Source organism: Micropterus salmoides, unplaced genomic scaffold (assembly GCF_014851395.1).
Source record: "Micropterus salmoides isolate LMB-PRFRI ecotype aquatic unplaced genomic scaffold, ASM1485139v1 Ms_hic_scaffold_18, whole genome shotgun sequence".
Classification (NCBI taxonomy): Eukaryota; Metazoa; Chordata; class Actinopteri; order Centrarchiformes; family Centrarchidae; genus Micropterus; species Micropterus salmoides.
In genome coordinates, this window is record NW_024040928.1 from 26,841,002 (window position 1) to 26,867,898 (window position 26,897).

Below are 26,897 nucleotides of genomic sequence, written 5' to 3' on the forward strand. Positions count from 1 at the left end.
ACAAACACACACACACATCTAAAAATGATCTGTGATACAAATGCAAGGATGCATCACGGTGAATCACAGCGACGGACTTAAAGACAGGGGAGACAGTTTCTTTACATTAAGTATACGTTTGTGTACATGTACACAGAACACTATGTATTGTTAACTGTCAATTATACGTCCTGCACTGTGATTCTGAACTGCATATAAAAAGGTTTGTTGTGTTTATTTCCAACTTTGTGTGAAAGCTAAGCTTTTGATTAAGCTCGTTCTCCAAAGTGGGGTGGACATAATAACAGGAACACCTGAACATATAATACAATTCAATACAACAGCTAAGTAATGGACACAGACCAGAACCAACAATGACCGTCTCAGCAAAACAGTCCACTTTAAACAGTACTGAAAGAATGAATCAATTACTTTATTAAGGGGAAATGTAATGCTAACATGTTTGATAATGATATAGGCATTTTTTAGATGTTATACCATTACACTACTAACTGAAAAATAATGATGAATTTATAAATTTAAGGGTAACTGTACATGTATTCGTACCAGGACTTTCACGACGGTGCACATGTGCACCGAACGCAGTCTTTAAATTCATCTATTAGGCTTGTTTTGTGTGTGGAACATACGTAAATTCAGAGTTTCCACACGGACATATCAAGTGGCAGAGAAGCCAAAGCTTTAGGACCCTCCGTTATTGTTAAGGTCTTCTGGGAACACTTCGGTTTCCAGTGAAATACAACGGACAAGTCGATAAAACAAAAGCAGCAGACTGACATTTCTCAGTAGTGATCGGGTAGGTTTCTGGCAACACGTCAAACTTGCTAACTCACTAATGGTATCATAGACGGAATAAAAGAATAAGAAGAATGCTGCACTGTAATCCATATTATTTTTTTTTTATTTCTTTTTTCTTTTATGTAATTTATTTATCATGTGTAATTTGGAAGTTTGTTTAAAAAATTGTAAACTAATTTGGATGTTTACAAAAGTTCATAAGGGCTGTTTCTTTGCTGCTGACTGCAGCTTGCTCGCTCAATTTTGAACCAAAAAAAATGTTGTCCCAGTTAGTCACATAATAAGAAAAACACGGGAAAATAAGTTCCAGGTTGAATAATACAGTTACCCCTTTAATATACTGTATGTATAAACACAGAGTTTCCAGCCTGTCAAGCTGCTTCAGCAACATGAACTCGCCATCCTTTTTAAATTTAGATAAATTTATCATGAGTGTTTATGAAGTGCATTCAAATGGCAGATATCTCAACCAGGAACAAAAGTACTACAAGTATGACAAATGTTCTACTGTTAGTGTTTATTCCCTTTTGTTTTCACAACACTTAATGCCGATGACAGACAGCACTTACCCGATCGCATTGTTCTGTGCAATGTCACGCAGCATTGGGATGGGGGACGTCACTGTCCTGAAGGGTAAATGTCAGAAAAAGAATAAATAAATAAAGCAGGTCAGCGTCGTCACACTGGGCCGGCTTTTCTTTAGCAGGTTAGAGTGTTTGTTAAAAGAAAAAAAAATACAGCAGGTGTTCCTTACTTATCTGGTAGAATAGGGTCGTCATCAAGATTTAATGTACCTTGGATTCCATGGCACAGCTCTGCAGGGATCTCAGTGCCCTGAAGGACAGAAAGGTGGAGTTTCAATCATGTATTAAATGGTGATTTCATTTGGCATGTCAACGTAGCAGCCAATTGAAATAATGTGTATCACGCCATGAAATTCAGGGATCGCATTTTGGTAATTATGCGTTTGGCTCTGAGCACTGTCAAAATGTGGATTAACTACTCTCAGTACTGTGCCTGAACACATCCTGTATAAACACAGACGGAGGACCGAACATGTTGCTTTTGCTACGCAGGCTGTGTGGACGTTTGCGTAAGAGTTTTGCGTAGTTCCTGCTCCTCTGAGTGTAAACCTAATTCATTTTAATGACATATGGGCTACTCACAATCATGACAAAGTTTAAATGTTTAGCTGTACTACTAGAAAGACTCTAATACAGACCAATCATATCAGACCAACAGTGCGGTTTGTTCTTTGGGATACAATTAACAAACAGAGCTGCAGATTTTTATCTTCTTTTCAATAAGAAGGCACTTGATAATACGCTATTGTTTAAGATCCTGCACAGTGACCTGAATGGGTCTTTAAATGCCTATAATAATGTATCTATCTCAGCTAGTTTGAGCCTAATCTGGTTAATGTCGCTGCTGAATGTTTGCTTCACTTCTCAGACATGCTCATTAAGAAATTTTCACCAGCGAGTAAAAAAAAAAAAAAAAAAAAAAACAGAGTCTGAGCAACAATTTGTTTTGGTTTACAAATGCATAATCAACAAGAAAGAATCCGACTCAGACGACACCTGCGCAGCTACACAAACACATCTGCAGCAGAATGATGCAGCAAGTAATGCAGATCTTTCACTTGATATCAAAGTTTGATCCACAGAAGAAGACTATTACTACAGACACGTGTCAGCTGACAAAGACGCTGACTGTTTGTGGAGGCAAAGGTGTCAGCTGCATGATGGATTTCACCACATTCAAGGTACTAAAACATAAATATTAAACAATGAAACCAATTGCTATATTGTCAAATGTACTGTGAAATAAAAAAATGTTTGCAAAGACAGACAGAACACAGCCTTTTCTATTTAGCCATCAGTTTCAGTGGAAGTCTGGCTGTCCCTAATGTGACCTAATTGACCTGTGTGTGGAGTTTTGGGTTGGTTACCTCCTGAGCTTCTGTACGGTAGAGTTCATGGACGAAGTCAAAGAGCAGGTGAGACTTCCCGATAAACAACACGTCGCTTCCCAAGCTGTTTCTTTTCACTGCAACCACAAAAACACAGTTTAGTGGAGAGACTGGAGCTCTGACTTTGGTGGGATGAGAGGGTTGATGAATGGGAAGAGTCAGAAACAAAAGCAGCCACATATCAAAACAACAGACTAGAAAAGTCAGAAGGACAGAAGGAAGAAAGAAGAAGATGATAACGGTAAACTGCATGATATCCAAAAACAAATAGCACTGTCTTATGTTAAATAAATGAGGTAGATTGCAGTGAATTTAATGTTGAGTGTGGTCACAGCACATTAGTACATTGTACCTAACTTTAGTTGAAAACTTCTCCGCTATTAAAATTTATATATTGCCAAATCAATCCAATCTTACTGAACACTTTTATACGTCACACTTTATGTCGAGACTTTCAATAAGTGTCATAATAATCATAAATATAGAAGCTATGTGTTTGTCGAACAGCAATCATCTCGGCACATAAACACCTGTTGTTAAACAAAGTAAAGTTCATTAAAAGTAAAGAAATTGGGAGATATTCACTGTGGGGCTTTTGCTCACCTTCCTCAGATGTGAGGTCGGGGTAGACGTCAGCCAGAGCCGCCCACAGCCGACGTTCGTCCACAAAAGGCAACAAAGCCACACCTTCCAAAAAAATAAAAAGGACATAAACAGGAATTTAACTCATAGTGGTGTAGCTATGTGCCACCCACTGATGTATGTAAAGGCACGAAGAAGCTAGATACTGATCAGCTAAAGCTTTTCATTGGATATGAAAAAAAAAACCAAACAAGATAACACGTTTTGCTCATCAGTAAGGCTGGCAAGTTGGTGACAAACAATACAGCTGTAAATGAACTCCAACAAACGTTAGTGTTTCCCATTAATTAACGAGACATTGGCGGCCCGCAGCAGTCTAATTTACCCCGCCATAGTTTCAAAATGAACCGAAAATATTTTTACACATGTCATATATAACAACAACATTTCAGACCTCCAACGTTGTGTTTTGCGCCGCAGCTCCACGCTGCTGTAAGCTCGCACGCTCACACACTTTGGCGTCCGACTCGAGACAACCACTATTCTTTTGAGGAAACTACGGTTACGTTACGTCTGTTTCTGTCACTCGTTTGTGAGAAGGCGATTAAGCTAGCTGCGCCTAAATTTGGAGTGCACACGTATTCCGGTCCGTATTCTTCATAGATACTCTTAATTTTGCAACAAATTAATGCATTTAACTTTGAAATGTACAAAATGTTCTTTTCTTTTCTTCCGAGAGGGTCCGAAGCTCAGCCCACCATAGTCTCTTAAAATCCGGTGGGAAACACTGAACGTAATTGCAAATAAATGCTGGGTTATTGATGGGAAAGTGACTCACCCTGCCAGGCGTATTTCTTGCCGTTGAGATCGATGGCAAAGTCGTCGGGGTAGAAGTCGATGATGGAAGAATCCTGTGACAAAAGAAGCGTTTCAAATAAGACAGAGGCAGCTCATTTTAGGCCAACTGAACACCATCGAGTTTCATTCTAGAGAGGATATTTAAATCGCTGCAGATCTGATTTTTAATAAAGTTAACATGTAATATTTCTGTAACTGAAGTGTCATAATCTCCTGATCTCTCTGCACATTAATGTTGACTCAACACTTACAGGACTGCTCATGAGGTTCCGCCATGTTGGGGGCAGGAAGTTGCCGCTGGCAGCAGGAAACACTCCCATCAGCTGCTCCAGAGGCTTGAACTGCACACACACACACACACACGTCATTTTACATACTTCCCTAGCAGTTTTAATACAACTCCACTGTCATGATAACTGATAACGCAAAACTGAGTTCCCGCGCCACTGGTCAGGCCTACCGCAGAGGATGGGAAGCACCACAACAACCGCAATGTTCATACTTTACACTTCAGGACGCGTTAAGTTAATAAATTTCAAAAGTTCCACAACCGTAACGAGCTCTGTAACGGTTAATGGACAGGACGCCATGGGCAGTACGTGACCTGACTTCAGACTTGGAAGCTGTTAAGTGTTGCCTTGTTTTGTGTTACTGTGTATTTTAAAGTTAGCTAACTTGGCGTTAGCATATTGCGCAGCTAATGTGGCTAGCAGGCTGTGCGATGCTGGACTAACGTTGTGATCCTGATCCACAGACACTCTTAAGCCGATTGGCTGTTACGTGTGAACTACTCAAGGACGCAACAAAACGGCTCCCCGACGCATCGCTGACGCATGGCAGACACCAGACAGATATCTAGCATGCCAAATATCTGGAGGAGTCTGGTCTGCACGAGCCTTTACTCTGCTATATGGCACCAAATTACTTTGTTGATGAAAAATGCGATAATACCGTTGATCCCAAACATGTTACCGCGGGGGAAATTACTTCACCGCGACAGCCCTGATATGAAACTAGTGCGATCCAGGACACAATATAAACATGTATTAATGCGAGGTGCTAGTTATGACTTCTTACTACATGTCATTTTGTTCTGTTTTATGTTTCATTCTAATTTTAAATACTTTGTCTTATTTATGATACAAAAAAAAAAAGACATGTACCAGCAGTAATGATTGTTTTCAAAGACTCAATCCTGAATGGTCATATCAAAGTAAATGCAATGCAGTGTTCCCACACTTCAGCTGTTTCTCTTTTTAAAACCGTTGGTGTTTTAGAGGGTTTCTGTAAGAACGCCTCCATCTGGCGCAGATGGCAATACACATAACGACCTTATGGCGCGGAGAGTTTATTGGCATTTTATTATTAGGGGCAACATTTTCCACATGCTTTGATAACAAAAAACACAAAAAGAACAGAGACAACAAAAGAAGATGAGAAAAAGCAAATAAGAGAAAAAAAGTTCATAATCCATTCTTACCGGTTTGGTCCCTTTCTCAAAGTCAGTGAACATCCCTTTGATGTCTTTGAAGTCGGAGGCGAACGGCGCGTAGTGGAATGGGAAGTACCACTTCCAGGAGGCACAGCCCTGCAAATCAACACGGAAACAATCACTAGTAACACATAGATAAATCGGGCCAGTATCTGGCAAATTCACATAATCAGCTTCAGCCGATACCTGCACCCTGGAGGTCAATACACAAAAAAGGCTGCCTGCGGACACGTCTGCAGGCAGCCATGTCAGTCAGCTGATGTAGAACAATGCTAGCGCTCCACCTTGTGAGTTTGGGGAAGGTGGTGAAAAAGTTAGTTTTGCGCCCTAAATGTCCTCAGATACCATCGTCTTTTCTAAATGTTAACACGTTTCTCCTAAACGACAGCAGATCTAACCTAACACCATTACTGGCTATTTATTAATACAACTTCCATCTAGAACAAAACCTTACGGGCTGAGATAACATGTATATTAGATTGTACATGATATCTGCATTACACATCAGCCGACCTGCTCTCTAAATATCAGCATCAGCGATTTAATCATTGACTTTAAAAGTCAGAGGAAATCCCAGGTCTGCCACGTACAGCCCATGTGCTGCTTGTGTTAGAACCTGTGCATTTACCATTTAACTTTGCAACTCACAATTATCCTCTGTAACATAAACATCCAATACAAATCACCAGAGTCCAAAAGGGCATTTTCAAATATATTTCCAAAAGCTTAAGATGTATAATATGATATAAAAACCAAAGCAGTAAAGCCCTCGTTTCAGAAGCAGGAACTAGAGAACATTTGGCATTTTTGTTTGATTAAAGTCTTGAAGTGATGATTCATAAATAATTAAAATTATTGTCGATTCAGTCTCTGTACGATTTAATGGTATCTGCAGACGCTGTGCTGGTTTGAATTGTTGCTCTTTCCTTTGTGCTACAGAACAAGACCAAATGAGAAGGGGAAAAAAAGGCTTAAGAGACGACTAGGAAATGGAAAGAAAAGCTTTTCTTTGCCCTTTTCTTACAAAAAGTTCCACTGCAGCGCAAAGCTTCAAATCCAGTCTGCTCAGACCAACATGGCCGAGCTGACATTTAAAAACCTTCACACGCCTGAATCCTGATCAGTGTGTTTTAAACTCTGTGTGAAATAGTCTGAACCGTCTGCTCGGTGGCTCCAACTCCAAATTAACTTTCAAACTTTGATGTTGATGTTGTGTGGGAGCTGATTCTTGTTGCTTGAACTACAATGAATCAAAAAACGATCCAGTCCTTGGAAAGCCAGACAGGACTTTGAGGCTTTAGAGCACCTGGGGACAAAATACTCCCAACCACCTGCTGAGAGGCTCTTGCGTCTCAAAAATAATTCTCTTCCTCAACTCTTGTGTATTGAAAAGGTTCATGCAGGAGAAGCAAAGTAGAAGAGCAGCAGAAAAAAAAAAAAATCTAATGGTCCAGGTCCAGCGATTGGACCACTTATCCTTCCTGAACAAACACGTCTAACACCAAAGAACAACCTTCACTCAAAATCACCCACAATCCACCTCTGACAAATCCACCAATCCTCACATCTCAGGCAATCTCGTTTTAAAGCCCACCACTCTATTATTAAAAAATGGCCATTCAAATGATAATATGGGACTTTACCATAATAAAAGGCAGAAGAGGCTCCAATCTCCACATTCAAATAATCACACAAATCATTTATGTTAATATGACGAAATGTTCTGTGTCGAGGAGAAATTCATTTGTGACTGTGGGCCGGCGGGGTCGAAGACCACAAACCACGACGTTAAAAGAAAACACATTTACTGTTTCATAAGAACTTAAGTTAAAAAACCTCCAACATATTATCAAAGTGAGTAAAACGAGTACGATCGTCTCTGAACAGTCACGTCAATTTAAAAAAACTTCTGTTGCCCATTTTAGAAGTGAAACCAACCAACGATGAAATTAATAAATCTCAATTATTTTTCTGATGAATCATTTGGGCTTTAAAACGAGATGATGACGGCCAAACATACATCCAAACGCCGAATTGATTAAATTGTGAATGTGAATTATGACAATATAATAAAAAAAATTTAAAAAAAAGGGACAGAAAGACAGAAATTCCTTGTGTGAGAAACTAGATAAACAATTTTTTTTCAATGATGAAAAAAAACAATCAACTGATTAATTAGTTAATTAATTAGTGGATGGACTGACAATTAATCGTTCTGCAAAAGGTATGAAACTTTTAAAAGGTCATAACTGTTTAAAATAAAGCAAATATCACAAATACAACAATTAAAAAGATGCATTAATTGTAAATCATTATTATTCAGTAGTCTCTGGATTGATTAAAGTAGATTTGAGACTTGTTAGGATTGGCACGGATCGAGATTTTTTTCAATTTCAATCCAGGAAGTCCTTATTCGGTTAGTTTCGACTCTGAATTCTTTCAAGGAAATCCAATACCAATATTTACATCCCAAATATTCCATTTTAAAAAGTGTTTCTCAAGCCGTGTGCCGGGAGCCAACATTTATTTTTATTCCACAAGTTCACTCTTTTGAATATGACCAGTTTATTAGGTGCATTTAGCTAAAACCATCTGATACAACAGCCGTGAAATAAATTCTACTGGGAGGTGTTTCAAATATTTTGTCCACCCCATTAAAAACAAAGAGGGTAGACTAAATAGTACAAGTACCTCTCAGTATAATGCAGTACAATTCAGCAGCAGGGAAACCAGCCTCCATCAACAGCTCTCCACAACAAAGGCCGAACTTTATAACCTTCATGAAGGTAGAATTTATTCCAGGTCTGTTGTGTTAGACGGCGGAAGTTTTAATTAGGTGGACCTCATAACAAACAGGCAACACAGTTCACCGTTATAAAGTTGTGGACTAAAGGAAAATAAAACTGTACTGTTTATAACAAGGAACTTGCACATTCACAGAGACAAAGACTGATCTTGGGATTTCAAGAACAATTAATCAGGAAATCGATTAGTTACTCAAATCTGTTCAGTAAGAACATTCTTCATATTGTGAAATGAGTGTCTATATCCGCTATACGTGTGACTGAAGATATGTCACAGATTTATGGGTGAGCAAATAGACTGTAGTCACTGTGGAAAATGGCTCCTTCGCCAGGGTTACACACCTAAAAACTCAGATACAGAACAAAGTGTGTGAATCCTGTGCTTTGGATAAACCCAGCTCTGCCTTCCCTGATCATTAGGCGAGGTGTGCGTGATCATAACTCTGCTGCGGCGGGCACAGAACCGTGAATGTGTGGCAGCGGAGAGCAGACACGTCCCCGGCCGCCGAGGGCCCGCTAATGAATTCATCCAGAACGGCCCCCTGAGACGGGCTTTGGATTGGCGAGCATGTGGAGTCAACACAGAGCGTGCATATACGCCGCTCACAATCAGCCCGGGCAAATCCCCCCGGCTCAGCCAAGACAAGCCACCGGCTCTTCAGGAGAGGGCCGACTGCTGATTATTTCATTTCAAGATAAAGATCAATATTTTACAACAATAAAAATGATTTAGTGTTTAATCACACTGCAAACAATAAGTGGAGGTAAGAGACTGTGTGGAGGTTTATTTGGCTGAGACACTCGATTGTAAGGAGTTCTTGAAATAAAAAATAAAAAAAACCTGTCGCTCTGTTTAAAACCACTGGTCACCTGTTGGATCTGAAATGATCAGCTATAAAACATCTTAACAAGCCTCCAGAATGACTTTGGATCTCTGAATCCAGATTTATTTTGCAGCGGATCGATCACATTATTCATTTTCATGATAGGAACGGTACAGTAGCCAGTAGAAACTTTTACTGCAGCTGGATACATTTTATTGACGTTTTTTAGATCAGTTTGTTCTTATCTGCTGTTTGTAATCTGGTGGTTTAAGCTCTTTCTGCTGGAAAACTTTAATCACCTCAAATACTTGAAGGTCTCTATTATTATTATTAGAGCTGGCGTTAATGTTTGGCAGCGGTGGGTGAAATTGTCAGGCTATCAGCCACTTTGGCGGAAAGGAAAAATGCACAATAGAAAGACACGTAGTAAAGTTCGCGTATTGTGGCGATCCACGAGCCAGCTCAGGGAAAACCTATGGCGGCGCTTCAAACCAAACTCGCCAGTGGCAGGTTACAGCGCAAAGCTTATCCACTTGGTTTCATTTTTCGTTGGCCAACTTTTGTAAAGCGAGTATTTTTTTGTTGTTTGCTTGCTGGGATCCAGACAGTTTGTTGAGGTACGGACTCTTGTGCAGATTTGAACTGAGATGAGGACTCATTGATTGGTGGTTGAACTGTGGGTTTTGTATTGAGCACTCACTGTATTAAACACTGCGAACTTCAAGTTCTCAAGTGTTTTGTGCTCTTGTTGTCTGTCGGCACCTTTGAAATACCTGCTAGTTAGTGATTATTAAGTAAGTTGGAGCGCTTGTCATGTTATGTAAACATGTATGTAAGTTCTTTTGTTTTTATGTATACTGAACATTGAAAATTCAAATAAAATTTCTGAATTGCAGACAAAACTTAACGAATCTGAGGGAGAACCTTCAAAACAATTTAACAAATATGATTAGTTAATCTTTTTTCAGTCCCTTTTCCTCAAAAATAAATATTTTAATAGAATGCTAATTTGTTCGAGATTCAAGTGAATTATACCAAATATTTATTGACGATATATTGAACAAGCGATAATTATCATTAGTTTTATTGCCCAGCCTTAGAGGTAGACGGTGAAAAAAAAAAAAAAAAAACATTTCAGAACCTGACAAAACAAATCTGAGGTTCAAACGCCGTCATGGCGGTTCAGCTTATGATATTATTTACTGTACAAATACACCTAAATGAGTGCGAGTTCAGTGTTACCTGGTAATAGTAGCGCAGTACCCAGCAGAGACCCTCCACGTATGACCGAACCACCTTCCGCCTGAAATCCTCATCAGACACGTCCACGTCAAACTTGGTCTTGTAGTATCTCTGCTTCCAGCCCTCCTCCCACAGCCTGCAGCACATGTGGACGACACGGTATTAAAAACCAAGCTGACTAAAGTTTATAACTTTGTGACAGCAGCAAGCAGGGATGTCTGCAAAACAGCCAATCAATATGTCTGACATGCCATTCGATCTCAGACTGCTGATCATACGTCATGACCACCGTACAGTTGGCTGAATTTGTGAGTGACCACAAAACGATGCCCTATGACGAATCTAAATCTTCCATTGGAATCGCAGCACCTCTGTTGGGCTTTACAAAGTGTTGAATTAGTTTGAATATTAAATCCTTGTTGTTATTTTGAACCAGCGAAACTGTTGCCAAACTGCACCATGATCGTCCCTGGATCAACAATAAGTCATAAAATTGATCAACTCTCTTGAGACTTGTGGTGTTTGAGACCTTGAAATGTAAATCTATTCCATGTTGAACGAGAGGATAAGTGACTACTGGACGAGACAATCAGATGACTGCAGTGTAAATGTGCCTCGACGACACATTTGCTTATTAAAATCACTAGTTTTGTGGATGCTGTTCGTCTATAGGCTGAAAAAGAACTGCATTAACTTCCCCGTTGCTTCTGGAATAGTTTAATGGCTTTGACTTCTTGGTAGATTTGGGGCGGCAATGCCGTTCTGCACACATAATAAAGGCCGTCCAGCATCTGTGTCGTGGATACTCGGAGCGGCCCGCAGGGAGCGCCGACTCCTGAGAGGAAAGCCTCTATGAATACCAATTTAGCCCGATGGATTTAGCAGCTTTGACGAGTGCGTCACAGAGGAATTTACTCGAATATTCCTGCTTTCCATATTAATCACATGCAGAGGGAGGTGGGAGCTGCTCAGCAGGCGGGTGAGTGTGTGTTGGGGAAGTGTCAGAGTGTTAAACAGCTTGTGCTGCAGCACTGTGGCATTAATGAGTGCATCTCTCTGGTTGTGTTTGTTAACTTCACTCACTGAAGCGGCTCAGTAAAGATTAATTTTAACGATATTTATTAACTACATTCACATCAGCAGAGTTGGGTTTGTTTTTAAAGTACTCACAGTAACAAAGTTTCACCTGCCAAATTATTAAAACTATTTTAAGCAATTTCTTTTCCAAAATAAATTACTCTACTAGCGCTCTTATATACCATGTAAAACAGTTTGAGCTTCATTTGATTATAAGCAGATAAGTCACTATATGGTGACAGTTGAGCGAGTATTCATGTAACCATGTACCAATGTGTACAGAGCAGGCAGCCAATCAGCAGCCTGTTTGATATAGCGATTCTGTTGTTTTGATTGGTCTATGGTCAGAGATGATCAGCAAAGACGAGGTTTTGGAGCAGGTAAAGACTAAAGACTGCTCTTCAACTCACAGTACTGTGTGGTTGATTAAACAGATTTAGGTGACTTTGTTAATAAAAAATGAAATTTTAATTTTAAATATTTTTGTAGAGCTCTTAAGACGATGGAACAAGAAGTGCATTTAATATCTGTGTATTTCATCTTGTGCTGCTGTGGCCTTCACGTTAATATAAACAGTTTCAACAGTTTAAGAGTTTGGGGGCGTTTTAGGGTTAGAAAAAAGTAGCCTAGAGCTTTTTGCGAATCCAGTGGAAGCCGCACAACATCTGATAAATGTCCTGATGATGAAGTGATGTCACTTGAATCAGCATCGGTTGAAGAAGAGTGTGGAGTTGGAAAGAAGTTAGCTCAGCAGACCTCTGTAGCCTGCTGCTCATCTCTGCTACAGGCTACATTAGCAGCTACTAGCATAACACACCTGATTCTCAGACCAAACTGTTGGCAATCAAGATGCATTGTGGGTAACGTAGACAAGAAAGTATTTGTGAACTAAAAAAAGACGTCTATGAATCTGCTCAATAATGATCTTTAAATTTGTTTTTTTAAATGCCCACTGTGTTCCTCCTCCTACACTGCAATACACACACAAAAGTTAGTTCCCACCGCTACTTCCCCTGACAGCAGCTTGTGTTCACTTTAAATCAAAAAAAAAAAAAACACAAGATGTGTCCGCCCTCCGCTAAGACCCCGCCCACCCAGCTGGTGCAGATTTACCTGACGTTGTCTTCAGGCTCCGGCTCGCTGTCGCTGTCCTCAGCTTTCCTCTTCACACCCCTGCCGTCTGTGCTGTCGCTGGGCCCTGCAGACGACTGGGCAGGGCAACAAAAACCCAGGACAAAATTAAATAAATAAATAACGCATGCAGATCAGAAGTAGAACATGGAAATTCTCGTACACTCGTTTTCTTCAGGACAACAAGGATCCCGACAAACATATGGCCACAAGTCATATCACTGAATACTGTGGATTGAATTAAATACATATTTTATACACATATTTATGTCCTAGAGATAAAAATAAGGATCAATGGTAAAATACTACAGTATGTCATGTTCATTATAGCATCAATATAACATTTGTTTTGTCTTACTGACAATGAGTCGAGTTAAAATGCAAGCTATCTGCTCTGCTGTCTGGTACAGCTGCTGTATGTACAGTATATGTGTGTGTGTGTGTTTTCTATGTTTGGAGAACAAAAAATCATCACTACCGGAGCTACTTAGCCTTCCTTTTTTTCCCTGGGGCCTTTGTGCTCATTTCATTCATGTGCAAATGTTCGGCCGGCTATTGTTGCTCGATATATTTAACGCTGTACACAGACAGGAAATATAACAGCTTTCCAGACACGTTAAATAGAAACACAACCTTGAACTAAACCACAACATAGCGTGCGCATTCAAACAGACTGACTGACGATTCATGTTACGGTACATTTAACACAGAATAAATTCTCTTCTTTATGAAGAAATACATTTTTCAAATCAAATATCTCTAGCAGAATTGCAAGATGTTTTTAAAGGCTCCGGTAAGGTGGCACCTTAAAAGTCCAAAGCGGATCTCTGTCCTTCAGATGTCGACAAACAAAGTAAAGATTGTGATAGTGTGAAGTGTATGATGATGACTTATAGGCAGATTGTGAAGAAAGACTGTGAAACTACTTAAAATATGCTAAAGCCACAGACGATGAAGACGGACTCAACATTCTGTTCACTTTGCCAAATGGCGTTGAGGAGGAGGAGGATTACATTCAAGGATCCAATTAACCACATGTATGACGGGCAGATCTTCCACACTGATACCACTGAATTTTTCAACTATTTACACTGTTTTTTTTTTTTTTACAAATATATACAATTAATCGGGGCCGATATCTGGCATTTTGAAATAATCAGCATCAGATAATGCCTGCACTCACAAGGCAGATAAAAATGTGTCAATACGGGTTTTTCAATGGCCGATGCCGATATTTAGACAGCAGGGTGGTCGATATATAATGCCGATAGAGTACAATCTAATATACATGTTATCTCAGCCAGTAACGTGTTGGTTTAGACAGACTTATTATTAATGAATGAAACATTTGGTTCTGTTGTCTGTATGGTCAACATTAGCCAGTAATGTTTTAGATTCGACCTCCTGTCATTTAGGAGAAAAGACGATGGTGACTGAGGACATGTAGGGGTCCAAACTAACTTTTCTACCACCTTCCCAAAACACAATATCGTTCCACAGCAGCTCACTGACAAGACACCTGCATGTGTCTACAGACGTTTCTTTTTGTCTATCGGCCTTGTGAGTGCAGGTATCAGAGGTCGATGATATCAAAACGCCAGCTATTGGCCCACCACGACAGAACTGTATGTTTTTATGTGTCCACCTTCCATTTGACCAAGAACTTACATTGCCACCGTTCCTCATCATGGCCTTCAGGGACTGAGCAGCATCCTGGAGAATAAATTGAGAACAACACCATGACGGCACTCCCGCAACTGTCAGTTTCCAGATTTCCAGAGCTGCCCAGAAACTCTTCCATGAACAACCTGTCGTACCTTGTTGGACTGCATCCTCATGTCGTAGGCCTGGTGCCGCGCATTCTGGACGGCCTCGGGTCGGTCCCTTCTCCCCAGGGCCTGAGGGGCAAACTGGCCTGTAGTCAGGTAGGCGGGGCCCTGTTTCTCTGCCTGTCATAACACAGAGAGAAAAACTTAACTGTCATCCCTGTGAAAATTATATATTTTATATGGCTATTTCATGCATCAGCGTATACTGTGCGACAGAACTTAGGCTTTAACTTTACTACTGGGCTTTTCTCTATATTTTTTCCCCCTTTTGTTGAACATCAGGATCAGTTTGGGTGTTTGGAAATCAGGAAACTTTACAATATGGCGGTACACAAGTAATGCACTGAAAATATGTTTAAACAAAAATAAACACCAGCTGAATGCTGAAACTTGAACAAGCTGGAATGAGCTCTAATTTTCACTGAATAATTCCTCAAATGTTGTCCACACAGTTTTATCAGTTAAGAAACACAAAGCAAACAGTATCCATCATCTGTTTTACTCACCTTCATCCTCTTTCGTTTCTCTTTCATTCTTCTCTTAAAGCCTTCCTAAAAAGAAAGAAAATGTGAAGACAACAGTCAGGAGTAGAAAGATACGATAATCTGGCCCAGCTGTAGATAGCTGTGTATTCAAACAGCAGTTCTTGTTTCTAAGAACTGGGTCTCAGTACCAAAAAGAACAACACGTTTAGCTTATCTTGAAAAGAAAACCCCCTTAAAATAACTTATGACTTAAAGAAATAAATAAAAAACCCATAAATCAGGAAGTATCTGAGAATAAATAAACAAGAAGTAGAAGACAAAGGTTTGGTATTGGTGTCCAATAGTCACATTTTAACTCCTCTCGATAAAAGCCCTGAGTGTCTTTTAAATTCTAATGATCACTGTGTGAACTTGCTAAAATCTTACATCATCCTCTTTGCGTTTCTTGAAGATGTTGTCCTCAGCCACGCCCACAGCCTGCATGATCAGCTCAACTCGCTCCAGGTTGACATATCCATTCTCTGTCAGGTAGCCCTACAGACAAACACAGGCCTTGTTATCAGCCACAGTACCAGACATGACTGGAAAACACTGAACCATACAAATCCGTGATGATACTCACTCCGGTTTTGTGCACAACGTCTTTGTAGATGTTGACCAGTCGGTCGATCGCTCCCTCTCTGCAAGAAACAACACCAGTGAATAATTAAAGACAAGTCTTTCAGTGTAAATTTAAATGAGAATTGGGATGGGACACTGAGCTGACACCAATCACTGATTTATCTTTGACAGCAGCAGGAAATTTGGCAGCCCTATCAGCAACTCTGGCAGGTAACCAATCAAGATTGAATTTATCCTTACACAAATAAAAAAAACACTAAAGAAGAGTAGTGAAACAGAACAATACCTCCGTGTTGGAGGTTAAAGTGAAGTGATGGCAGGATTACGTTCACTGTGAAAGTGAGTAATCAGGCTTCTTCTATACAGAGAGTAAAGAAAACACCTGCACTTTCTAAAGCGATATTATACAACAGTCATGCAATTAACCCCGTTTTGTGACGCTTAAAGAAAGCCGAAGTCTCGCCGACTTCTGAGTCAGCTTCTGCATCAACACTGGAACAACTTAGACGGCAGGACGTGCAACAAACTGCATAACTGGATACATAAATTCAGTACTTTTAAAAGGGCTTGAATTTAGATAACAGAGAGCTGAGTTTTTAAGGACCAACGACACTATCTAAAATTCAAACTAGTACAAAAAAGGGTGTCCTGAAGCTCACCTGATTTCTAAGGATGGCAGGTGAGGAAGGAAGTCATTTCCAACAAAGAAACACATGAAGACCCAGTCGTCTACACTCCTCTCAAAGTCGAAGGGAAACGGCAGGCTGGCCATGGTCAGCTCTCTTGCGAGGTACTGAAAACATGCAAAGAAAGCAGAATTAACGCAGGTCATCAGGTTCGTGCTTTAAGGTCAACGGCCAACGTTTGCTCTTGTACGCATTCCAGTGTGTTTATAGGAATTATATTTATGTAATCAAATACACAGTCAATCAACTACTGTGACATTAAAAAATGTCCAACTAGAGTAATAATAAGCCCCATTCATTATTACTGAATGAAAATCAGATGAGAAGTGTCATGACATTCATTAAACAAACACTATAGCGCCACCATAGGTCAAAATCCCAGAATGAAGCAACATCATGATTCATTACCCTAAAAACATAACTGTCATACCTCTCGCAGCACACAGAGCCTGATGAATATGAATTCCTGTTCAGAAACTGGCATCGAGTCTGCAAACTCATCATGCTGAAAGAGAAATAGTAAGCAGAGAGATCAGGTCTCACAAATGGTACAGACAGAAAGTTGTTATAATGCAAAACAAATAAGCATATATGATAACAAATATCATCATTACATAAATCAAAAGAAAAAGAAGAAAATTCCACGCTAGAGATACAATCAGGTTCTGTTGACATTAAAATCTGCATCACAAGATGGCAGGAAGTGGACTTCTTTTTCCACTAAAATTTCCTTTTTGCTGACTTTTGCTGATATTTTGGAAAATTGACAAAAGCTGTTGAGCCTAATAATAAATAAATAAATCCCAAAACGTTTTCAAAAGTCTGTGTGATGTTCGAGGCTAGAATTTGCAGCCAATCTGTAAATTGTTAAATTTAAGCCTGAAATGAATATGAGTTAATCAGAAGTTGCTGTATTTATAAGATAACTATTTACAGAACAGCCTCACTATTGAGCTTCAGAGCAATGTTTCTGAACAATAGTAAGAACTATTTACAGAACAAGTGTTTTTTATAAAGGTTTATCATATAATGACACATTTTAATCTGATGGCACTTATAGTACATGTACCTGCTCAACCCTAGTTTTCTGTACAAGCAGAGCTCACCTGTCCCTGTTTCTCTCTGGCCGTCCCTTGACAGTCTTTGATTTCATGGCCCATCTGTCCGCAGAGCGCGCAGGGGCGGGGTTTGTTGGGTTTAAACTCCTCTCTGATGATGGTGAAGTTTGGCTCGTGGGTGGCCAGGCCCAGCATGATCAGGTCAGCTGATCACCACACAGAAAGAAAAAAAAAAAAAGAAAAAAGTGTTATTTCAGTGATGGCAGAGTTGTTTACATCTTACAAAGTAGTCAGGTACAATGAAACAAGGTCACTCCTGGCGGATAACATTTACATTTATTTAGCCGGTGCTTTCATCCAAACGACTTACAATTGCTATACATGTCGGAGGTCGCACGCCTCTGGAGCAACTAAGGGTTCAGTGTCTTGGTCAGGGACACAGTGGTGGATGTCTCACATTGTGAATCGCCACCCACTTCTTAATTATTTAACTTCTATTTTATTTCTTTTACATAACAGGCAGCGGATTTAAAGGCTTACCATCAGCTCCACACAGGCAGTGGTGTGTGTTGGGGTCGTGGTTGGGTTGAGCTGTAAAGTGAAAAACAACATAATGACAGTGTTCGTGTGTACAGAAGGTTCAGATTTGACTTGTGTTGATCAGTCCACATATCGTTTCACCCACATGATATTCAACAACACTTTCTGGTCTCAGTCTGTCAAGTCTGAAATCTGCCAGCTGCAAATGTGCGATACTGATTGGTCTTATATGTTTTATATGTGCCTCCTTTACTAGCGTTTGTGAGATACATTTTGCTTGTATGGATCTATTTTGTATTTGTTTTAATGTAATCTGGTATTTGGGTCTTCTGGGTTTGTTTTAACTTTTGTTTATGATGTAACTTGCTAACGTGCATGTGCTTTAATGTAATCCTTTGTATTGCAACTGGCATGCATCAATTATTAAAGTTTATCTGTGTGCAGTAGCTGTACCTCTCTGTCTCCTGATGTAGTCCATGATCTTGTGTTCACCTTCACCTGGAACACTGGCATCAGACAGGATGACCTGGATAAAAAAAAAAGGTAACTCAAGGTGAGTCACTTTGAACGCTGTCCATATTAACATACAACCACAGCGTGTCATCTGTCAAGGGATGAAAACAAAGTAAAAACAGAGAAATCATTTTAACATTGTGATTTTGTCGTGTTAGTTTTTGATTTATCCATCAACTGTTTTGTCTATAAAATGTCAGAAACAATAAGTAATTGCTTGTAACATTGCTGGCTTCGCAGAAACATTAGACGCACTGTGAGATTCCTCCATCCGGGATCATTGCTGAGTCTGTCGGCGACGTAGTATCGAAGACAATGTGCCAGGTTGTCCATAAACTCTGTTCCCTGGAGACACAAGAATTTCAATTTATATTGCGCCAAATCACAACAAGTTATCAAATCCTGAAATTCTTCTGCTACAAGTAAATATATATAACCTTTATTTACACCACAGTGAGGAACAGGCGCCCCTATGTTACAAGTGTGCCATGTATTCACATCATGAATAATTAAATAATTTAAAATAAAATCAACAAAGAAAAAGTGGCAATAAACATTTTCGTAATAGGTAAAAAGCATCAAAGATAAAGGAAGCCAAGCTTTCCTGTATTAAATCCTAACAATAAAAATGAGCAAAGCCAAAACCATTGATTTCCCTTGTAAAACAAACTAAAAACACTTAGCCCACTTACTGGAGTGATGCAGTTGCTGTCAAACCTCTCTTTAATCTCCTCAGGTGGAAGATAACCTCCTGTTGAGGAAAAAACATAACAAGGGAGGTTACCAATGAGCTCAGGGTTAACATTAAAAAGCTGATAATGGCACAAACAGCGAGCCTTCTATCAGGGACCAGCATTACTTCAACTGTAAACAATTTCATCTATTTTAGCCAGTGAATTGTTAATGTTGCTGGTCTGGGTAAAGAGCATAAAGAGGAAAGAGTGTGTTTAATCTCCCAGTCAAGTGTAAACGATACTTCTGATACATGAAACAAAACTGCTCACCGGTTAATTTTACTGCACAAAGAGATTCAAATAGACAGAAAAAGATGTGCGTTTTCAAAATTCTAACTTCCTAATTAAAACACCAGGTGTGTTTGTAAAACCTGGATCTGTCTGAACAATTCAGTATAAAAGCTCTCAAAAAACACACAAATGACCAAACATCATCTGTCCTGGAGCTCAGAGAAAATACCGCCCACTATACATTACACACCTCTCTGGATGACCTCCTCTCTGATGCGATTCTTCTCCTCCATTAACTCCACTCCTTCTTTGGAGGCACGAAACCGCCGAGAGCGCTGCTGGTTCATTTTGGCTCGTGGAGCCTAGAAAAGTTAAACAGGATGTTATTTCTACAGCAGTACAGCAGCTGATTTCAGGTTGGTCATCAAAGCTAATTTCTCATCTATATTAACTAAGATATCATATAAATTGAGCCAAAATCTAGTTAACATTCAATTCTCTAGTTCAGGTTTTGCTGTGGACGTGAGCCCTCGTCCAAACTTTGCCCCGGCTGCAGGCTTCAGTTACTGAAAGGCACTTACCACTCCATCGATGGCCATGTAGAGAACTTTCCTGGGTCGCACAATATTGAACAGGCGGTCAATGTACTCGAAAATGGCGACCATCATCTCATCTTCATTTTTGGGAGCAGGTCTGTAGACAGCAGAGATCCGAATGTGAAGTATGCACAGGGTGTGTGTGTGTGTGTGTGTGGCTGCTGCCACTTCTGATCATTTTCAATATCAATAAATCTGTTGACTGTTTCTTAGATTAGTCAAGGTATTATTCAGCCGACTAAAAGGCAGAATTCTCAGAGCTCAAGGTGACATCTTCAGTTTGCATGCTTTGTCTGATCAACAGCTCAAAAACATTTAATTCACACTGATATGAGAGGGGGGGGGGGGGGGGGGGGGGCAGCAAGTCTCCACATCAGAGAAGCAAATCTGACACAAGAGTACATGAAGGTGACCCTTAAAGAGCAAGTTTTATTCAAACAGCAGTCATACGGCTGTTTAATCATCTGCCAAATTAACTCACTAGCCATTTGGCCGGTGGACAGAGAAGGTAAATTTGCTCCCACGCATAGTTTGCCAATAAATAATGGACAAAACAGCCCAAAAACGTTTAATTTGCTCTGACATAAGAGAAAGAAGGGCAGCATATCTCCACATCAGAGAAGCAAATCTAACACAAGAATACGTCAAGGAATGTGAGAAGAGCTAATTTTATTTAAACAGGGTACCATGTGAGTGTTTAACGACCTCCCATGGACAGTTTGCCAATTAAAAAATAAAATAAAATAAAAAGTAAGTTATGCATTTGACCACTAAAATAAATAGCTAAACAGAAATGGCAGTTATTTAGTGTAGTAAATCATAAATGTGCACAGAGAGGAGGGTTCCTACTTGTCTTCTGGATGTGTACATGGGTGAATGATCCCATTCATGTCCAAGTACAAATTGTCAAATTCCACCTCGTTTGGGTTTGGCTTGGTCGTATCGACAGGAATACGGACTCCATTACATTCCTTCCCCTGCGAAGATAAAACACATCACTTAGTTTGAAGACAACCCGGAATTTCTCTGTAAAGGAAGTGGTTTGGCAGAGGGCGCGTGTGCGTTAACGTCAGGGACACACTGGTGGATGTGTAACAGCGGGACTCGAACCCGGGTCTCAGCATGCTTACTGTGTAGCGCATTTTGGTGTTTATTAATGTGTCTGAGCAAGACACTTAACTTTAACCCCTGGTTGCTCCAGAGGTGTGAAACCTCTGACACGTGACGCTAAAGCAGTTTGAGTAAAAACCGTCAAAGTTAATAACGTTTTCATTTGAACGTGCTAGATATTTCTGATGTTAGCTGAAGTGGGCAAAGATGTCAAATCTTGTTTTTTCAGCCACATACTCAAGGCTCTAGACGTGCATTTCATCGTTTGTCTTAACAGGGCAACTTGAAGTTAAGTTCAACAGCCACGCCGTTTTGTTTACAATCTCACGAGGAAGAAACAAAACTGTCCGTTATTTGTTTCAGCTAACGTGCGACCAACAGAGACCTTCGCAACACTAAACAAACGGCTCAAACCGCGGCTTTTACGTCCGAGAACACTTATCGCCGACTGTAGTCGGTAAAAGAGATGAGTTCAGAAAAATTTCACGCGTTAAAATCTTCCCGCTGACGTTTAAGCGAACGCTGCTAGCTAACATGCTAGTCGCTTACCTTCTCCTCCACACAATGCACAATGATTGACGCATATTTTCGGCTAAGCCAACGGAAAAACGCCGGGACTCCCATCTCCGGTAAAGGGTCGCTTATCCGTCGGCTTGTCAATAAAATAGGTGAACTCGTGCGAAACAGTTAAAACGGGTAAATTAAAACACAAGACTTGCTGCGAATGAGTTCAACACGGGGCTACAATGCTGTTGGCCAATTAAGACTTTTTCCGGTTCATGTCGACGGTTTCCGGAGCATTTCGGAGAGTGACGTCAGCCCACAGCGCCCCCGGTGGCCACATGGATACTGATTCATTCATTTCTTTCATTGTATTATAGTATTATTGTAATGTTTGTGTACTTGTACATTTTTTGATCTCCTTACTTTTTACATATTTATATTTCTTTATTTTATTTATGTTCATGTGTACTGTATGTAAGCATCAGTTTATACTAAGGCAAATTCCTCATATGTCAGAATTTACCTGGCAATAAACCTAATTCTGATTCTGATTCTGATTCTGATTAAATGGGTTTGTGATTTCACAGGACACCCTGACACATACCGGCCATTGATAACAATTATAATATATAATAATAATAATAATAATAATAATGATAATAATCTTTATTTGTAGAGTGTAAAGACAATAATACAAAAACAATACAAGATAAAAGCATGAAAACATTGAAAAGACTAAAATACACGTTTAAGATAAATATAAAATAAGTAAAACAGAATAAAATAAAAGGGATAAAATAAATAAAGTCTAATAAGATCGGGAAAGGCTCTCCTATAAAAGTATGTTTTAAGAAGGGACTTAAAAGAGTTCACTGACTCAGCCGACCTGATTTCCTCGGGCAGGCTGTTCCAGAGCCTCGGGGCCCTGACAGCAAACGCTCTGTCCCCTTTAGTTTTCAGTCGAGACTCTGGAACAGACAACAGACCTCTGCCCGAGGATCTCAAGGTACGTGCTGGTGCGTATGGGACTAAAAGGTCAGAAATATAACAAGGCGAGAGGCCATGAAGAGCTTTAAAAGTGATCAATAGAATTTTAAAGTCAATTCTAAAACATACTGGGAGCCAGTGTAATGAAGCTAAAATAGGAGTAATGTGGTCATATTTCTTTGTTCTGGTTAAAAGCCTGGCAGCTGAGTTCTGGACAGTCTGGAGTCGATCAATAGATTTTTGGGTTAAACAGGTGAAAAGGCTGTTGCAATAATCCAGGCGTGATGAGATGAAGGCGTGTAAAATGGTCTCGGTGTCCCTAAAAGTTAACATAGATCGAATTTTAGCTATATTCTAAGTTGATAGCAGCATGTATATCAGTAAATTATATATTAGTACAATTAAATAAAACTGTTTGTGCAGATAAGTGTAAACCTAGTCAGCAATATATGAAAATAATATGATTTAATATGAATAAAATAAATGAATAATTATAAATATGAATGAAAGTTACACACATTTTACAATTTTAACGATATGTATACTGATAATGTTTTAGAAGAAAATCACAGGCAAATCACATGACACCCTGACACATACCGGCCAATGATAGCACATTTTATTACAAATCCAAATATAGGCTACAGTATATGAGTACATTTAAATAAAAATGTTCACGCAGATAAGTGTAAAAAATAGTCTAGCTGGGTCCTTGTCGCGGTGGCACAAGTTCGAATACCACCTTTGAAAGGAATCAATACCAAATTAAAGCTGCAAGCAGCGTTGGGCGGGCCCTCGCACTTATAAGCGCGTCCGCGTGTGAGCCGGCCGAGTTGCATATTCTGGAGCTCTGCCGGTGCGGCTGTGAATTTGCTACGCGGTTATGACGCCGCATGAAGGTGTTATATGTCACTTCCTGTGTCCCCTATGTGGAGCTACATAGCACTTGCCGCTATGAATATAAATCGGTGTTGGCGTGTAGATGTCTGCGGGGTGGGAGAGTTATCAAGCACGTAAAGTTTGTTTCAGATGTGAGCATGTACACTGAACAATAATGTACCCAAACAATAAAATAAATTCCTTTTATATTTCCCTGCCTTGTTGTTTATGTGTACATACAGAGGAAGAATGTGAGAACAGCACACATTTCATCGTTACTGTGTGCTGTACCGCAGTTCTGTGTCCATGCATGCAGCAAACTGAAAGCACCGTCTGTCGGAGCGTCTACGTGAAAAGAGAAGGAAGACATTGCTGGTAGTATTGTCTTCAGAGTTGTTAAACACCTCAGCGCACTGAAGGAAGCCATCTGACTGTGTGAGGGGCAAGATCGTTGATGTCTGCAGGCAGAGTAGGAGCTCTCCTGTCTGACTGGTCCACCAATAGCAGAGAAGATGACCCCTTGAGACACAGCCCCTCCTCATTTGCATAATGAGGCAGAAATGCATACAAAAATTTAAAAAGACAGGCAGAAATAAATACCATGGGTGAAAATAAATAAGGTAAATAAATACAAAGGAAGAATAAAACAGACAAAAATATTAAAACACACACATAAATAAATACATTAAAAAAATTTAATAAATAAAGTTGAATAAACAAATAAGGTAATTATAACAAAGGTGAATAGTAAAGGCACTAATTAAAATATATACATTTATGTCTCTTTGTATAATTTAATTACTACCTACATTTATTTATTTACTTTATTTTTTGTGTATTTAATTGGATGCTTATTTATTTATTGAGCATTTATTTATTTCTGTATTTATTTCTGACTGTGTCAGGATCGGTCCTCCATAACGGGGTGGGAGAGTTATCAAGCACGTAAAGTTTGGTTCAGATGTGAGCATGTACACTGAAGTTACAACAACTTCCTGTGTCATGGCGAAGACTTGATCTCTGACGCCACGCCACGGACACACCCATTGACGAAAACTCGCAAATAGCACAACTTTTCATCTTCAATGCCTTTAGAAGGCACAGCACAAATTTGAAGTCGGTCGGACTAAATCCCTAGGAGGAGTTCGTTAAAGTACGAAGTGTGTAAATCATCCAAAATTTGACGTAAAATTCAAAATGGCCTACTTCCTGTTGATTTTAGGGCATCGCTCCAAGAGGCTTTTTTGTGCGTCTGGACAAGATACACGTACCACAGAAAATTCGTGCACGTAGGTAAAACGTGCGGCGGGGGCTGCTTCGTTAAAAGTCACTTCCTGTTGCCAGCAGGTGGCGCTATGACTGTCTGTGAATGTCAGCATGTACATGTGTTCAGGGCGGGACTCTCATCCTACATGTACAGTTTGGTCCAGATGTGAGCATGTACACTGAAGTTACGACAACTTCCGTGTCATGGCGAAGAGTTGATCTTTGACGCCACGCCACGGACACGCCCATTGACGAAAACTTGCAAATAGCACAACTTTTCATCTTCAATGCCTTTAGAAGGCACAGCACAAATTTGAGGTCGGTCGGACTAAATCCCTAGGAGGAGTTCGTTAAAGTACGAAGTGTGTAAATCATCCAAAATTTGACGTAAAATTCAAAATGGCCGACTTCCTGTTGGGTTTAGGCTATGGCTCCAAGAGACTTTTTTGTGCGTCTGGACAAGATACACGTACCACAGAAAATTCGTGCACGTAGGTAAAACGTGCGGCGGGGGCTGCTTCGTTAAAATTCACTTCCTGTTGCCAGCAGGTGGCGCTATGACTGTGGGTGAATGTCAGCATGTACATGTGTTCAGGGCGGGACTCTCATCCTACATGTACAGTTTGGTCCAGATGTGAGCATGTACACTGAAGTTACGACAACTTCCGTGTCATGGCGAAGAGCTGATCTTTGACGCCACGCCACGGACACGCCCATTGACGAAAACTTGCAAATAGCACAACTTTTCATCTTCAATGCCTTTAGAAGGCACAGCACAAATTTGAGGTCGGTCGGACTAAATCCCTAGGAGGAGTTCGTTAAAGTACAAAGTGTGTAAATCATCCAAAATTTGACGTAAAATTCAAAATGGCCGACTTCCTGTTGGGTTTAGGCTATGGCTCCAAGAGACTTTTTGTGCGTCTGGACAAGATACACGTACCACAGAAAATTCGTGCACGTAGGTGAAACGTGCGGCGGGGGCTGCTTCGTTAAAGGTCACTTTCTGTTGCCAGCAGGTGGCGCTATGACTGTGGGTGAATGTCGGCATGTACATGTGTTCAGGGCGGGACTCTCATCCTACATGTACAGTTTGGTCCGGATGTGAGCATGTACACTGAAGTTACAACAACTTCCTGTTTCATTGCGAATCATCGACGCCACGGACACGCCCATTGACGAAAACGCGCAAATAGCACAACTTTTCATCGTCAATGCCTTTAGAAGGCACAGCAGAAATTTGAGGTCGATCCGACTAAATCCCTAGGAGGAGTTCGTTAAAGTACGAAGTATGTAAATCATCCAAAAATGGCCATAAAATTCAAAATGGCCGACTTCCTGTTGACTTTAGGCTATGGGTTCTTGAGGCTTTTTGTGCGTCTTGATACGATACATGTCCCCAGAAAATTTCGTACATGTAGGTTGAACGTGAACGAGGGGCTAATCATTTCCAATTTTCTAGGTGGCGCTAGCGAGTCATTTTGCCACGCCCATGTGCGAAACTTGTAGAATACGAAATTTTTCACCGGTTCTGACATGTTTGCAAATTTTGGTGAGTTTTCGAGTATGTTTAGGCCATGTCATTTGGGCCTACTTTGCAGAAAAAAAAAAAAATAAAAAAAAAAAAAAAATAATCCGAGCAATTTCAATAGGGACCTCGCACGGTCGTGCTCGGGCCCTAATGAGTAGCAAAGTATTGATCCCACAGTCTCTATCCATCCATCCCTAATAATAAATCTGGTTGTTATTTTATTTCTTCTTATAGTTATTTATGATCATCTTGTCTTGATTCCTAAATATCTCAAACACTAATTTCTCTACCAGCAGAATATATGCTCAGAGCTCAGAAACCTGAATAAGGTATTTAAATGCCACAGTTTTCTACTCATAAAGAGGACTCGAGTAGCATATCCAGATTTTATGCAGGTTTCTGAAACCAGTATATGATGTCAAAAAAATGACCTGGATACCTTAAAATCAGGATTCATGTAAACCAGTCACTGGTCTGACAGCTGGTCTATGCTTTTGTGAGTCCAGTTTTCCTTTTATCTTACTTATTCTTTTTTTTTTTTAGAATACCT

At 40.0% G+C, this 26,897-nt stretch overlaps 1 protein-coding gene across 1 annotated transcript in view; it reads right to left on the reverse strand.

The window, feature by feature from the left end:
- The window catches only part of xrn2 (5'-3' exoribonuclease 2), a 37,050-nt gene extending 15,243 nt beyond the window's left edge, over nt 1-21,807 (reverse strand). The window contains 25 exon segments of the mRNA XM_038726814.1: nt 1,368-1,424; nt 1,553-1,632; nt 2,750-2,847; nt 3,374-3,457; nt 4,191-4,263; nt 4,462-4,551; nt 5,691-5,798; nt 10,573-10,708; nt 12,763-12,857; nt 14,449-14,493; nt 14,598-14,729; nt 15,116-15,160; nt 15,521-15,628; nt 15,717-15,774; nt 16,375-16,508; nt 16,832-16,906; nt 17,508-17,665; nt 18,000-18,050; nt 18,453-18,525; nt 18,768-18,857; nt 19,205-19,263; nt 19,728-19,839; nt 20,059-20,170; nt 20,923-21,050; nt 21,733-21,807. Coding sequence (XP_038582742.1) covers nt 1,368-1,424; nt 1,553-1,632; nt 2,750-2,847; nt 3,374-3,457; nt 4,191-4,263; nt 4,462-4,551; nt 5,691-5,798; nt 10,573-10,708; nt 12,763-12,857; nt 14,449-14,493; nt 14,598-14,729; nt 15,116-15,160; nt 15,521-15,628; nt 15,717-15,774; nt 16,375-16,508; nt 16,832-16,906; nt 17,508-17,665; nt 18,000-18,050; nt 18,453-18,525; nt 18,768-18,857; nt 19,205-19,263; nt 19,728-19,839; nt 20,059-20,170; nt 20,923-21,050; nt 21,733-21,807 — 2,276 coding nt within the window.
- Between the last annotated feature and the right edge of the window lie 5,090 nt (nt 21,808-26,897).